The sequence below is a fragment of the Gymnodraco acuticeps genome, unplaced genomic scaffold, assembly GCF_902827175.1.
Source record: "Gymnodraco acuticeps unplaced genomic scaffold, fGymAcu1.1, whole genome shotgun sequence".
Lineage (NCBI taxonomy): Eukaryota > Metazoa > Chordata > Actinopteri > Perciformes > Bathydraconidae > Gymnodraco > Gymnodraco acuticeps.
The window spans coordinates 111,118-125,929 of record NW_022992289.1 but is presented as its reverse complement, the minus strand read 5'-3'; the positions used below and the strand labels follow the sequence as shown (position 1 = coordinate 125,929).

Here is a 14,812-nt window from a genome sequence, read left to right as displayed (position 1 = left end):
CGCCCTCTTTTTTCCTCTCATCCTGCGGTCTTTGTCCCCCATACTCGCTGCACTCAAGCCCTGTGAGTGTGTGTTTAAGTGTGTGTGTGCTCCGTACATCATTATAAGACAAAAGGCTTCTAGAAAGACTTAGAAGTAGCGTAAGAAAGGGTTTTCAATAAAACATCAGATAGCAGCTGTAGAGGACGATTCCTGCCACATGAGGGGGCCAATGAGCTGCTGAGCTCCAGGTAAAAGGACAAAGGACACAAGACAGATTCAACACTTAATTCTCAGGTCATAGAAACATATCATAGAATTGAAAATATACATCAGGCGTCAGTCAAAAAACAAGCTGTGCAAAGCTGACTTTAATATTTCAAGATTCAAAAAGAGAGGAAATACTCACAACGATAGGAGACTCAAATACTTATAAAATATATAAAAGATAGCAATTCTGTGTTCAGTTAGTTTGACAGTTTGGCCCAATCGCAAAGCAGCCCCCATATATTCACACGTTTACATGAATGCCTCTTTGACCAATTGTCATTCTACTTTATCTACATAAAACAAATTTAAAACGACTCAGTGTCTGATCCCAGCCCTTTCATTCAGTCCCATAGAGTGCACAGACGCTGATCGAGAAGCAGCAGTTTGCGATGGTCTTCATCTATTGCATGAAGAGGAGGAGGAGGAAGGTGTTTAGGCTGCAGCTTCACATCTCTGGCTGAACAGCTCCTCCACCACCTTGGGGTCGGCCAGGGTGGAGAGGTCGCCCAGGTCCTTCTCGTTGCGGGCGATCTGCCGGAGGATCCGCCTCATGATCTTTCCTGAAAATAAATCCAGACAGAAGGTGTTAGTGATTTATTTTATTTATTTTATAGGTCTTAAAGGATTTTATCTTATTAATCTCAAAATGCTTCAATAGCAATATTTCTTTTTATGTTTTTTTTTCTTAATCGTTGAACCGTTATTCGAATTATGGCATTTTTATTACTATTATATTTTTATTTTTATTTCTGTTGTACCTATATGTGTTTTATGTGTTTTTTTGGGTGTTTTTTCTTTGTTTTATGGGGTTTTATATTTTATTTTGTTGCATCGATTCAATTGTCAGTGTCTTATCTGTCAGAGAGAAACCATTATTTATTTTATTTGCATCATACATGTTACCTCCTTGTGTCTATTAACCTGATCAAATGTTATATTTTGCTGCATGTACAGGTCTGGAATTTCTTGGTGTTTATTTCTTACTTGTGATGTGTCATTTTGTAAAGCACTTTGAGCTGCATGTGTTGTATGAAAAGTGCTAAATAATTAAAGCTTTATTACTATTATTATTACTAAATGAGAGGAAGAGGAGGATTGTGTTGTTGAGCTGTTTACCTGAGCGAGTCTTCGGGAGTGCCGGAGCGTTTTGAATGAAGTCCGGCGTGGCGATTGGTCCAATTTTCTCTCTCACTGAAAAATGGGAAGGAATCAGTGCTGTTCAGATAAAGATCTTCTGGACTTATTGTATTTACTTTTAACGGACTGTTTTCATTCAAATGTGTTTGTTCAGTCAGCTAGTTTTTGAACAATCTGAGCATTATTGTGCATTGTGTTCAGTCAAACACATGTTCAGGCCAAATCTACATTTTTGTGAGCATAAGAAAACACAATAGTTGCACTAACCTTTTTCTTCACCAATAGCTTTTGAAAATTTGACTTTTTTTAGTGTGATGTAGTTATGGATCTAAAAATCCCATTTCATATCAGGGATTGATCCAATATAAACCAAGAGAGACAATGAAACAGAACAAGTTATCCAACAAAAACTCTTCACAGCCTCACCCAGTCTCTTGAGCTCGTCCTGCAGCGTGTGGTTGAACTCCCGGCTGTGCTTCAGGGTGACGAAGCAGTACAGACACTCTCCCTTCACCGCGTGAGGCCGACTCACCACCGCAGCCTCCGCCACCGCCGGGTGCTCCGTCAGCGCCGCCTCCACCTCCGCCGTGCTCATCAGGTGGCCTGAACACACCCAAAAGTAATTAGGGGCAAAACACATAGGAGAGGAATAATCACAACGTTTCTGGGGAGGAAAATGAAAAGAAATGGCTTTAAATTCAAATATATGATAACAACACAACAACACAGACTATAACACTCCTTGTTGTTAAATACCAACTATGTGCAATATATATGCCGTTAATAACTGCAATATATACCTGGCTGCTAAATCCTCAGAACTGTTACAGGATGTGTTTTTTGTAAATTGTGTAACTTTTTTTATTATAATTTCTTTTTTAATCTTTAATATTTCTTTATGCATGCTTCTTAGGTAACATTAAGCTGCCTTTGGCTCTTTTCTGCTGTAACAATGTAACTTTCCCCTCTGTGGGACTAACTGATTCTGATGTTCTTGTTATTGTTCTGAATTACATAAAAGGGTAGAATTGCCTTGGTTTTGTAATACCTTTTTATTTAGGGTATTTGAAGCAGACTGTGTTATCAGACAGTAAATCAGTTGAGTACCTGACACATTCAGCATGTCGTCTATTCTTCCTGTGATCCAGTAATATCCGTCTTTATCCCGCTTGCAACCTGAGAGAATGAAGAAAACAAGGTGCATAACCCCCAAAAGATTATTTTATAGCCTTTTTATCTCTCTCTTAAAAGGCTCTTTGGCATTTTGGTGAAAAATCAAGGGCATTTTTGCTATTCAGTGTTTTCCACTCGATTATTTGAGACTAGTGTCTTGACCATCCAGGTGTTCGGGGGCACAGTCACTTGTACAAAAGTCTTGTACATTTCATCATCGGTTTTGGTGTACTAAAGGAAGCTAAACTTACATCTTAAAATAACTTTGTTCTTTTGTATATTAATCTCTTGCTCGTCCTTGTATATGTACAGTGTTCAGAGAGGAAGGCAAATTAAGAATTTAATTGTAAACAAACTGTTTTTTAACTTCACACATGACAATGAACGTGTCTTGATATGAAGTGGGATTAAACCTGCAACGTTGCCATAAAGACAAAATGCGCCTGCAAGCTTCAGCCCACCTGTGGAGAAGTGTACAAATATTTCCGGGGGAAATTAAATTATGGCAGGCCGCCACAGTCTGGGTAATTAAAGGGAAACACTGGCATTAACCCTTGTTGTGTTCAAAAGCTGTTACCGTTCATGGTGTTCGCGGGTCAATTTTGACTCATGATTTATCTCTGTCCAAAACACACACAAAAAAAGACTATCATCCAATATTGTTTTAACTTCATCATAACTAACTTCTTATGCATTCATAACCGTACAATCCTGTTGTAATTTAATGTTATGGCCCAAAACACATTACACCACATATTGCACACGTGCATGTGTGTGTTCAGGTTCAAGTGTACATATTCTTTGAGAAAGGTCAAGTTCCCGTGGGGGGAGGGGGGGCAGAGCGAGGGGAGACCAGGTGCATGTTGCGAAAAATTATTGTTACAGTTGAAGAAGGGGGTGGGGTGAGTCACCCAAAACAATTCTGCTGGGTCTTCTCAGACCCGAACACCAAATTATACACTTTTTTTTTTAGAGACCTTCAAACTTGGCAAAAATGGTCAACATCAGTTTTGTAGTGTTTATATAGCTGTTGTGGAGGATATCATGAAGCCTTGTTCCGATAAAAAAAACTAGAGCGTAGTTATTATATAATTTGAACTTGAAACGGGTCACGGGAGACCCGAACACAACATAAGGGTTAAAGACTCTTCTGACATACAGTCTGTGCAGCAGGTGGGTGAAGTTGAGTGTTATTCATTCCTCACCATCACCAGTTACATAGAAGCCCGGGAATTTCTTGAAGTATGTGTTCTCGAAGCGTTCGTGGTTTCTGTACACTGAGCGCATTATGCCAGGCCAAGGCCTCCTGAATACCTGTAACAAAGCACAGAAAATACATATACATATAAGAGAGGTATTACTGCTGCTGCAAAGTTACATAGAGATGATTTAAAACGTACCAGATAACCCTCAGCCTCGCCTTCCAGTTCCTCCCCGTGTTCGTTGAGGATTGCGGGCTCTACCCCGAAGAAAGGGAAGGTCTGAAATATGAGATGTGGATTTAAAGGTGATAAAACGTTATTCTCTCATTAAAAAGCTCATAAATGTTTCTTTCAGATCATAAACTTGATCATAATCTGCAAAAGCCAAATTGAAATGTTATGAAAAACTGTTGAATCTCATGCATTGTTTCAGTCTAACCTGTCCTTGCCAGCATTAGAAGTATTGATGAAACTAACTCAGGAGATGCTGGTGTGTTACAGATAAGCATAAAAAGAGTATCATGTAATCCATGTTGTCACTTACAGCAGAGCCTGGCTTCAGAGGCGTGGCAGCAGGCAGAGGAGTCAACACATGACCTCCCTGTAGAGGAATAAAGTGACATTTAAAGGCACCTGAGACTCAAAAATGTGTATCTGTAACTTTAAGGGACAGCATGTAGTATTTAGGGAGATCTAATAACTATGTTTTCAGTACTATAATCACATAAAGAAACAGAATTGTGTTTTAGTTTGCTTAGACTGAGCCCTTTTGATCTACATAGTGAGCAGGTCCTCTCTTTAACACTACGTTGCACCGCCATGTGTCTACTACAGTAACTCAGAGCAGACAAACTAAACATTGGCTCTAGATGTTTTTCTGTAACTTTCAAGTAACCATTTTTAAATAAACAGCATTGATTTAACATAATTCTAAAAATGATTCTGAAATATAACTAAATACCAGCTGATTTGTGTGTTGATTGCAGGCAGATGTCACTTACGGTCTCTGTCTGCCAGAAAGTGTCGACGACGGGACATCTGCCCTGACCGACGACCTCGTGGTACCACTGCCACGCCTCCGGGTTGATCGGCTCTCCAACAGTACCCAGAATCCTCAGGCTGGAGAGGTCGTACCTGGTAGAAGCAGGTGAGAATACTTCCATCAGATTTATTTTTATTTTCCGTCATTATGTGGTTATGATCACCGCTATTAGCTAGGCTAGATTGGTATCCCAGCAACACGTGCATCCAGGGAAAGTCGTGAGCATATTTCTCATATTGTTGCACGATTCCCTTAAATTGTTGTCCATAAAACACCATTAGAGCAGCTTAGTATATGTTTGTTTATTGGTTGTCAGCTGGAATAAGCAAAACAAGTTTGAAAAGGTAAGAAAACTACATATCTGTTTTCCAGGTGGGTTTCGGTCTTCTAGGGTTGATGTTTTTCTTCATTGACAAGCTGATGAAGACTCTTTTACGAAGAGAACAGACTTGTATGTTGAGTTTTTTTTAAACTTTTATTGACTTGGCATTGGGTTTAAGCCCCTGTCACACTGTCCCGAAATTGACACCAGATGGACACACGATAAAGGAAATGTTCAAATTCGGCTGTGATCGTAGCAACATCGGGCCATTCGTGAGGGCATCTTAAGCCATCGTATGACCGCCGGCGCCGGTGGAGTTTCTCAGGCTCCGGCAGCAACTTCGTGAGCGGCAACTTCGTAAGGCACTCGTGAGGGCATCTTGTCAAATCGTGTCATCTTCGTGTTATCATCGGTGCATTCGCCCTCACTCTGATCGGGGCGAATGCCCGATGGCACCGATGATAACAAGATGCCCTCACGATGGCCTTACGAAGGGCAAAATTGACACACGAATTCAACACGAAAATGAACCTTCGCAAGGTCCTTCGGCAATTTTTTGGCATGCCAAAGATTTTGCCACCGCTCACGAAGTTGCTGCCGGAGCATGAGAAACTCCACCAGCGATCATACAATGGCTTAAGATGCCCTCACGAATGGCCCGATGTTGCTACGATCACAGCCGAATTTGAACATTTCCTTTATCGTGTGTCCATCGGGTTGTTTTATTGCACAACAAAATCATGTAAACATATTATGTAAATAACCCAATTTGTGTTCTGTGAAACTGAAAAGGATATAATATATTATTTTGAAGGAGAGTTGACAGGAAGTTGTTGTTGCTATGGAAACAACATTACGGAGAAAACGTAATATTTTCTACATATAAAGACGGATAAAGTAAAGAACAAAGTCTGAAGATATCAGTACAGTATCATAGTACTGTAACATAATTGTTTTTGGTACTTTCATTGCAGTTGTATGTCTTAAATGTAATGTAAATGTTGCCTTTGTGTGTAGTTCGGGGCCATCTTCGTGCGAAATTCACAATTCCATATTCGTGTGTCCATCGGGTGTCAATTTCGGGACAGTGTGACAGGGGCTTTAAGGATTCTTGCGAATTTAATGTTGGAAAGCATTAAAAAGGCATGTTCACTCGGTATCAATCACCAGTCAAATAGTTAACTTTCTTCACCTCACCACCGAGGAGTCTGTTACATAAGACTTTAGATCAGAGGGAGATCTTTCAGAAATTATAGGTGGGCATTTCCATATGAAAGCTGGGAGGCCTTGCAGTAAAAAAAGACTTGAAGCACCTTTCTCGTCCAGCTGTGTTTTCAAAGTCAGACTGCTCTAGCTCCTGGAAATCTGTTTTTTTCTGAGCAACGTGCGGGCTCTTACTTCTGCAGCGGCTCCCGACCGTACTTCATCAGCAGGCGGATGGCTGTAGGCGCTGTGTAGAACTTGGTGACTTTGTATTTCTCAATGATCTCCCAAAACCGGCCGACATGAGGGTGAACTGGGATACCTTCAAACTGGAGAAAACACACACACACACACACACACACACACACACACACACACACACACACACACACACACACACACACACACACACACACACACACACACACACACACACACACACACACACACACACACACACACACATGCAACTCTTAGAACGTCTTGAATGCACGATTTGTAATTATTTTGGCTTAATCAAAACAATAACAAAGGAAGGAGTTTGTAGGAATTATTTCTGTGTTTGTTGTTCAGGAGGATTTAAACAGGAGACTAATATCCAAAGGTCTCCTCCTCTCATAACAAGCATAGTGAGGGAAACCGTGAGGGAAACCGTTAAAAATAATTAAAGTAATTCCATGTGAGGAATCTGTGTTTTCTGACTCTGTTCAATGAGCAACAGATGAAGGGCAGAGAGTTAACAAGAGTAATGTTTTCTCTGTTTGTCTCTCTAAAATGTACAGGATAAGTTTTACGGAATTATCTTTAGATGTCTCCTCCTCTCCAAAACAGTCAGACCCAGGGATTTAAAATGGTAAAAGACACTGAATAAAGCAGTTCTAAAATCCTTCTTCCGCTTTCAATTTTAGGATCAAAAAGGACAAATGATGCAAAAACTGTTTTTTTAAATATATCTTGAATTTTGTTTAAAAAGTAAATGTATAAAGCTTCTTTTGGGCCACCCTGGGCTGATGCATGTGCAATATACGACTAATGATAAGGACCATTACCTTGATATAAATCTGGTTATTCTTTGAAAAAATGTGGAAAAATTTTGAATAATGTAAGTACCTCACTAAACACAATTTATCACATGTCCGTTCATTTTAAGACATTTGAATGTGGAAATGGTAAATTCGATATATATTTTTTAAAGGAGACTTATATATATTTTGAATTGCATTATGGGGATTTTTAACAAAACCAAAGGAACAAAGTCTCCTGACTCACGAGGACACTTGTGGCTCCGTTGGCCAGCGGGCCGTAGGTGATGTAGGAGTGTCCAGTGATCCAGCCGATATCTGCGGTGCACCAGTACACGTCGTCATGGTGATGGTCGAAAACGTACTTGAAGGTCAGCGACGTGTAGAGCAGATACCCGGCAACTGTGTGGAGAACACCCTGCACACAGGAGGAAACATGAATGAGGAGAAAATTGGTCTACACAAAGGAGGCAGAGAGCAGAAATAAGGGGGGGTGAAGTGTGTGTGGCTGGCAGAGACAGAGATGATTGCACTCACTATCTGATGCTCTAAGCCCCGTGTTTTGTGTAATAACATGTAGCCCCCATACACACAATGCAGTGCTTTCAACTTGCATTTATGCCCATTATAAACCCATTAACTCTCCCTTTTGCACAGCACAGACAAAGAAAGAAATATCAAAGCCAGGACAGTTAACACCATTACCGGCTTATCAGAGGAGAAAATAGACAGTGATTCAAAAGATGTGTTTTCACTGAGAAATTACAACAGAATTTGTTTTCCCTGTGCAAATCTACTGTGTTCTTCTACTATATAAAACTAGTTTATACATACAATCGCATCTTACCTTGGGTTTGCCGGTGGAGCCGCTGGTGTAGAGGATAAACAGCGGGTCTTCAGCGTCGAGCCACTCAGGTTCACACTCTTCAGGAGAGTCTCTCATCGCCTCGTCCCACCACACGTCACAGTCCGAGTCCCAGGGAGTCTGAACGCACCAAAACAGGAAAGAAATTCCAGGCGTTATTGGGCACAATTAAAAAAATACAAACAGCAACACTACATGTCCATTTTAAACTTCAGTATGCCCCTTAGAGGCCTTTTCTGAATCCTACATTTTCATTGGATAGATACAATGCAGTTTAACGTCCAACCAGAAGTGCCAAAAGCAGTAATGTACAGAGTATTCAGCATAAGCAGTAATGTATAGAATAAATATGATATATAGAATAAATATAGTAAGGGGAATATATGAATATGCTAGACATATACAGTGTTATTGAATACTGGTTTTGAAAACATATCTACCTGAAGTTTGTTGCATGCAGCTCCACTTTTTGTCCTGAGTGCCGGGTGCTTGATCACGAGGCATTTAGTGACAGAAGATGACCCTCTGTGACGAAAATACAAATACAAATTTGAGGCAGTAAAAGGGCATCAAATGGTATTTAATGGCTAGAGCTCCTGTCGTCTGTTTTGAATGATTTTTTTGAAAAAGTACATCATATATGACCTTGGTAGTAAATATAGTAAAAGTCCTAAGTTATAGTAAATAGTGTCAGACAAACTGTTTCACATGGAAAATGTGAGATTTTGAGATAAATATTTGAAGTCGTTGGTATAGTAATCACTTTATTTTCTATTTAAAAATGATACCCCTGATAATGCATCCCTCCCTGGCTTTTGTTGTTGCTATGGGAGCGAACAACCTTGGCTTCCCTCCCTGGTGTGTGTGGTGTGTGTGTGTGTGTGTGTGTGTGTATGTGTGTGTGTGTGTGTGTGTGTGTGTGTGTGTGTGTGTGTGTGTGTATGTGTGTGTGTGTGTGTCCCATTAGCAGCAGCTAGTGTAAATAAGGGCGGTTGCTGAGAAGTGGACTCACTTTTCCCGGCACTTCTCCAGCGCCTCGTCTGCAATCTGTTTCAGGTTGATCAGCTTCTCTCCTCTGTAAACACCATCTGTATATTACAAAGATAAGTAGGGAGGGACGATAAGCTGTATAAACCAGCAGGGAACACGTATATAAACACAAGGCTCTGCAATGTAGGCTCATTTTACTTAGTTTGAGCACACTGGAACAGATACGTTTTAAAATAATGCATAACGAAGGCGGTTTGCTCTATGACTTGAAACCATCTTTACAGCTGCAACAAATCACTTCATGCTGCTGTTGCTCCTACCTGCCGTCACCAGCACGCTGCTGGAAGCATCGATTATCCTCTCACACAGAGACTCAGAGGAGAATCCTGCAAACTGAACATGAAAAGAAAAAGAAAAGACAACATTTTTAAAAGGATATTCTGGTTTATAACAACTTGGGTCAGAATTTCCATCACTGAGTCGGATGCTGGCTGTTCCCGCTCTAACCATGTATAAAGAAGGCACCTTATTCAATCGTACATACTGAACCAGACATTTAAAAAGAATATTTTATATCATTGTCATCTGCTGCATCCTCCAACAGACGCTTCTGTTCTGGCCAAGGTTACAGGTTCACAGTGTAAAGTGTCAGTGTTGATGACAGCATTATGAATCAGGACACTGAGGACTCAGGACTCAGCAAAATGTCGTGGTCTGGCTCTGTCTATGATTTCATGTCAAGCTAATTTATGACTTATATTAACAGACACATGAGAAATCCAAGACACTGGCACTATGCCAGAGGCCCTTATGTTGCTAAGTGGTGTTCATATCAAATATGGAAAAAGTACAAACAGTGACCAAGCACTTACAAGGTCACTTATACTTAAGTCTGCCAAAAGGAGGCCTTGCCAGTCATGAAGGGAACCCATCTTGGAGCTGCCTGGAGATATTTATAACAGTGCTATTAACCTTTGCATGGATCAGGAAGGTTGAAAAGCTAAAATAGTGTTGGCTTCCTTTCAAAATGTCAAAGACTCTGATGACTTTCCAAGTGTATACACAGCCAGTAAACGTCTGACCCAAATATTGAGTGCAGGTGATAAATATAAGAGCAAGGCAAACACTGCTGCTGAAACGACTTTGAACTGAGGTAAGGTGAACATTTGGAACTTATGCATGACAGATATGGGTCAAATAGGCTGCAAAAAAATGCTGACTGACTCATGTTTGAAGCACCAGGGAAGGTTTTTCACACAAGGTAAAGAACTACAATCTTCATACTTTGTTCACATGCTGACATTATATGAGGCTCCCTCTTTATACAGCAAAACGTATTTGTCTGCTCCTCCAAAATAAGTGAAACAACAAGAAATTAAGAAAGGGCCATTCATCATACTACTTACCACTATGGAGTGAACAGCACCTATCCTTGCACAGGCCAACATGGTGTAGACGAGCTCGGGGATCATGGGAAGGTAGATGGAAACCCTGTCTCCCTTTTTTACACCTTGAAAAAGGAAACAAGCAGATGTGTGGTTTTGAATAACACAAATCACATCTGAGCCTGATCTGAGCTACTTCTCAGCTCAAACCAGCTACAGAAACGTAGCTTTATGGGGAGTTTCAGTCTGTTGGATATGTGCCTAATGCTGTACTGTTGGTCTGATAAGTGCATTTGGGAGTACAGCATAGAGCCAACTAATGATAACTTTCCTTATTTATTAATCTAACAAATATTGTATAGATTATTTTAATAATCTATTTTCTATAAAATGTCAAAAACAAATCAATGTCCAAGGGAATTTCATTAAATGTCTTGTTTTGTCATTTAGTATTGTAGATCTTCATATAAGCAAAATACTTTGCTTTATGTTTCAGCTCCACACAAAGCATGTTGTTATATTGAATTTGTCTTTCTTCATTTCTCAAATGTAATTGCTACTGGTAATTTATAAGGATCAAGTCATCTCTGTATTTTTACAACTGAGCAATTCATATTGATGTAATGTTGTTTAAATGTAAGATTTCTTACCCATTTTCTTGAGAACATTAGCACAGCGGCAGACCTGGCTCAGCAGCTGGCTGTAGGTGATGGCCATGTGGTGGTCAGGTGAGTTTCCTTCCCTGAGAGGTGCACACAAAAGAGAAGAAACACAACAAAACTGTCATGCAAAGCTTTGTCTGTGTGTGTTAATTTGTGCGATGTCCGGCTAATTTTGACTACTCTTATGACAGATAAAGAAGCCCTCCAGATTCCCCATTTCCTCGAAAAGTATCTTCTCATATAACGTGACATTGTGGTTTGAGTTCCCTGAGTTCCCGTCCCGTCCCCTGTGTGGCTGTGTCTATATTAGGTTTGGATGTCTGTCAGGGGAGTCACTATGAAAAGTATGTGGCACAAGGTTACACAGGCCAGCGGGCAGCATGTTAGCACGCCTCCAGTGCGGGACGAAAGCCAAAACACTGTTCAAACCTGGCATCAACCTTATCGCCAGGATGATGGTGAAATAAATGATTGCAGTGATGAAACTCTGTACTTTTAAATGCAACGGCCATTGATTAAAATGTTTTTATTTATTTGAAACTCTTTAAATTAATAAGTTATGAGTGTGCCTCTTGGGCAATATGTATTAGAGTAAATCAAAAATACATCTGGAGTTCCACAAGGGTCAATCCTTGGACCACTTTATTTATTTTTACATTCTGTCTCATCTTATTTGATAAGTACATATCTACATATTTTACTATTTCCTGCATTTACTTGCACCATTGTGTCTCTTGAAATATTGTCTTGCTCTATTTGAAGTCTTTTTTTTATTCTTCAAGTATATATTTATACTTACTACTGATTTACTCACTACCACTAAACTCTTTAACTTACTTTTTAATGTGCAGCCCAATCAGAATGCTGCTGCTTAAAATCCAAGAAAAACCAAATTCTCAAAGAACTTTTACCAAAATAACTCCAAAGATATAAATCACCAAATGTTTTATGAGCAAAATACCTCAGGGACAGTTTCAACTCAAAGATCCTTTGAGGTCGTCAGTCATAAAATCTAAACCTGGTGAAGCTGGTTTTAGCTGCTGGACTGCAGTTGCTGTTTATTTTTGCCTCTAGGCATTGTGCTGTTGTTGTATATGTATGTCAACCTTCATTTATCATGCACTTTCATCTTCTTGACCTTGTCTATTTGTTTTACAATAGATGTTTGGTTAATTTTACGTAATATATGACTTTAGTCTTAATGTGTTCAGTGATGCACTTTACCTATCTTTATAATGCATTGCCTTTTCTTGTCTAAAAGATTTAAAAAAAGGAAATGACACCGAGGCAAACCTGACATTGAATGTGTTGTGCTTCTCATAGCAGCTAATGCATAACTAATAGGAACTACTGCTTTTAACCTTTAACAACCCAAAAGGACATTTTTAGGCTGCTGATCATGGCTAATTATTTTCAAAAATACTAACTACTTCATAAAGGATTTTTTCTTTTTTAGTAGTATCACATACCAACCTACCCAACCCTACTTTTGAACCAGAAAACCATTTCTTACACACAGTTGAAAATGTTATTGTTGTTAAAACAATGTTTGCTTTAAAGGGTGACACTCTAGCAGTGGGCCACCTGTCATCACAGAACACTGGGACTTCAATCTCAGAAAAGTAGCTGCAAATAATTCATGCCGTAACATATACATTCAAACAAAAGTACACATCAACTCGTTAACCTTTTTGGTGTCTTTTTTTGTTGTTGCATTGATCTTCTATTAAAGATAGTTTTGCTTTTACTTTTTGGACATTGTGTGAGCTAAGGTCATATAAGTGTTTAACAATATAAAACAAATCATCTCACTACTGAAACCTATAATATAAATAGGGCAATAAAACAGCTGATACGCAATATCTTCATCATATAACGTGCTTAAGCCGTAATGGCAAATACTTCAGCAGATTTATTACATACACTAAGTGCTTTGATGTAGTGCAAACTGCATTTATTTGGGCGATGGCTGGTATCCGCTGTGCCCAGTTCCATTGAACCCCTATTACTGCTGCGCTTACAGAACCGATATTTGTCATTTGCCAAGCCTCTTGTGTTGACAGAGCAAATATATGCCATCATATAAAGTATAGACTTTATGGTGATTTGTCAAGTGTGTGAGGCTTTACTGTAAGCAGCCAGCTACAGTATTGTAAGAGTAAAGAGTTTAGTGGAAGCTTGTAATTGTTCAAACAAACTATTTTTTAGCTCATATGCAAAACATTGCAAAAGAAAACAGTTAAATGCAGAAAACAATCCATTAGGCTCTTATTTGACCTTTTTATATGGGAGGATTTGGGCAATATCCAAGTGATTAAACACTAAACGACTTGTTTTTGTGAGTGCAACAGGACAATCTGCTGAAATGCAAGATCATAAAATGTGTAATTACAAAGGCATATGCAATCTGGTAATGTTTTACAATAGATCCTGTTAAATGTCCTTAGTTGGATCGAAACATTAAAGAACTGGCACTAGCTGAGGTTTGCTTAGGCACTGCAGGACACAAAAGTTGCTGACATAACTCCAGGCAGTATTTCCCATCAAAGCCATCATTCATGGCGGACAAACATTGTGGCTTACCAGTAATAGGCAACCTTTTCACCAAAGTTCTTCTCCTTCACAAGCCTGTCCAGGACATTATAGCACATGTTGGTTTTGGCCCCTTCCATGCATTTGACATAAATGTTCCCTTTTGTCACATCAAAGTTGTACTGCAGCAATGGTCCCGTTGCTGGCTTCTTCCAAAAGAACTCATCTGCAATCTCTTTCCAGAAAGCTGAAAGAAAGTGATGTTTAATGTCAGTGTTACAGACTGCCAGGTAGATAAACACAGGGATCATGCTTACAGTTATCTCTCAGGGAGGTGCATGCATGGAAATATTGTGAGTGCTGCACTAAAAATACAAGCCGGTTTGACCTACCTTCTGGATTCTCAAGAGACTTCCTGTACAGTGCCAGATAGGAGTTAAAATCCGGTACATGAGCATCCCTCTTCAGGTCATCAGGAGGGTAGTACATTTTTTCCTGGGATTCAGGAACAACCATTGTGGAGACAGATGCAGACTGGCCTATATCATCTGAGGGACAGTGAGAAAGTGGGTTAATCTGGAGTCACTGCTGATCTGTCTGTATCCTCCTGAGTAAGAAGACTACAAGGCCTCCTCCACAGAAGCAACACTTTTCAGCATGCATCGAGACCCACCTCTAATCCCCGATCTGCAGGCTCGCTCACAGTCTGTTTAGGGCCAGGACAGCCAATCAGCTTGCACGGTTCAGCACTCCCACTTTTTCATTGGTTGAGCCCCCCCTGGCCTGTTGATCGCATTATTTAACCAAGCAAGGAGGTGGACGAGGAGTGTGTGCAGCAGCAACATGAATGCTGGGATTCATGCCAACCATAGGATGCCAACACAGGATGGTTTGATTTGACAGGGGGGCTGATTGGTTCTCTGGGAAAATAGCAAGAGAGGTAACAGCATTTAATTCACCGACAGCAAGTAAACAAAATCGCTCATCCTCAAGGCAATGCCACTAAATGCTCTTGACATATCTAAAGT

The 14,812-nt window shown here is 39.9% G+C and overlaps 1 protein-coding gene across 1 annotated transcript; it reads right to left on the bottom strand.

Annotated features, from left to right (window-relative positions):
- Positions 1-322: 322 nt before the first annotated feature.
- acss2l (acyl-CoA synthetase short chain family member 2 like) lies at positions 323-14,704 on the bottom strand. The gene is made up of 19 exons (XM_034207777.1): positions 14,458-14,704; positions 14,177-14,332; positions 13,836-14,031; positions 11,241-11,332; positions 10,612-10,715; positions 9,526-9,598; positions 9,228-9,303; positions 8,656-8,740; positions 8,198-8,335; positions 7,598-7,768; positions 6,524-6,657; positions 4,763-4,895; positions 4,306-4,362; positions 3,960-4,040; positions 3,765-3,873; positions 2,494-2,562; positions 1,813-1,989; positions 1,366-1,440; positions 323-809 (listed from the first exon to the last, which is right to left on the bottom strand). The coding sequence occupies exons 2-19, from the start codon at positions 14,298-14,300 to the stop codon at positions 682-684; spliced, it is 2,022 nt and encodes a 673-aa protein (XP_034063668.1). The 5' UTR covers positions 14,301-14,332; positions 14,458-14,704; the 3' UTR covers positions 323-681.
- Positions 14,705-14,812: the final 108 nt, after the last annotated feature.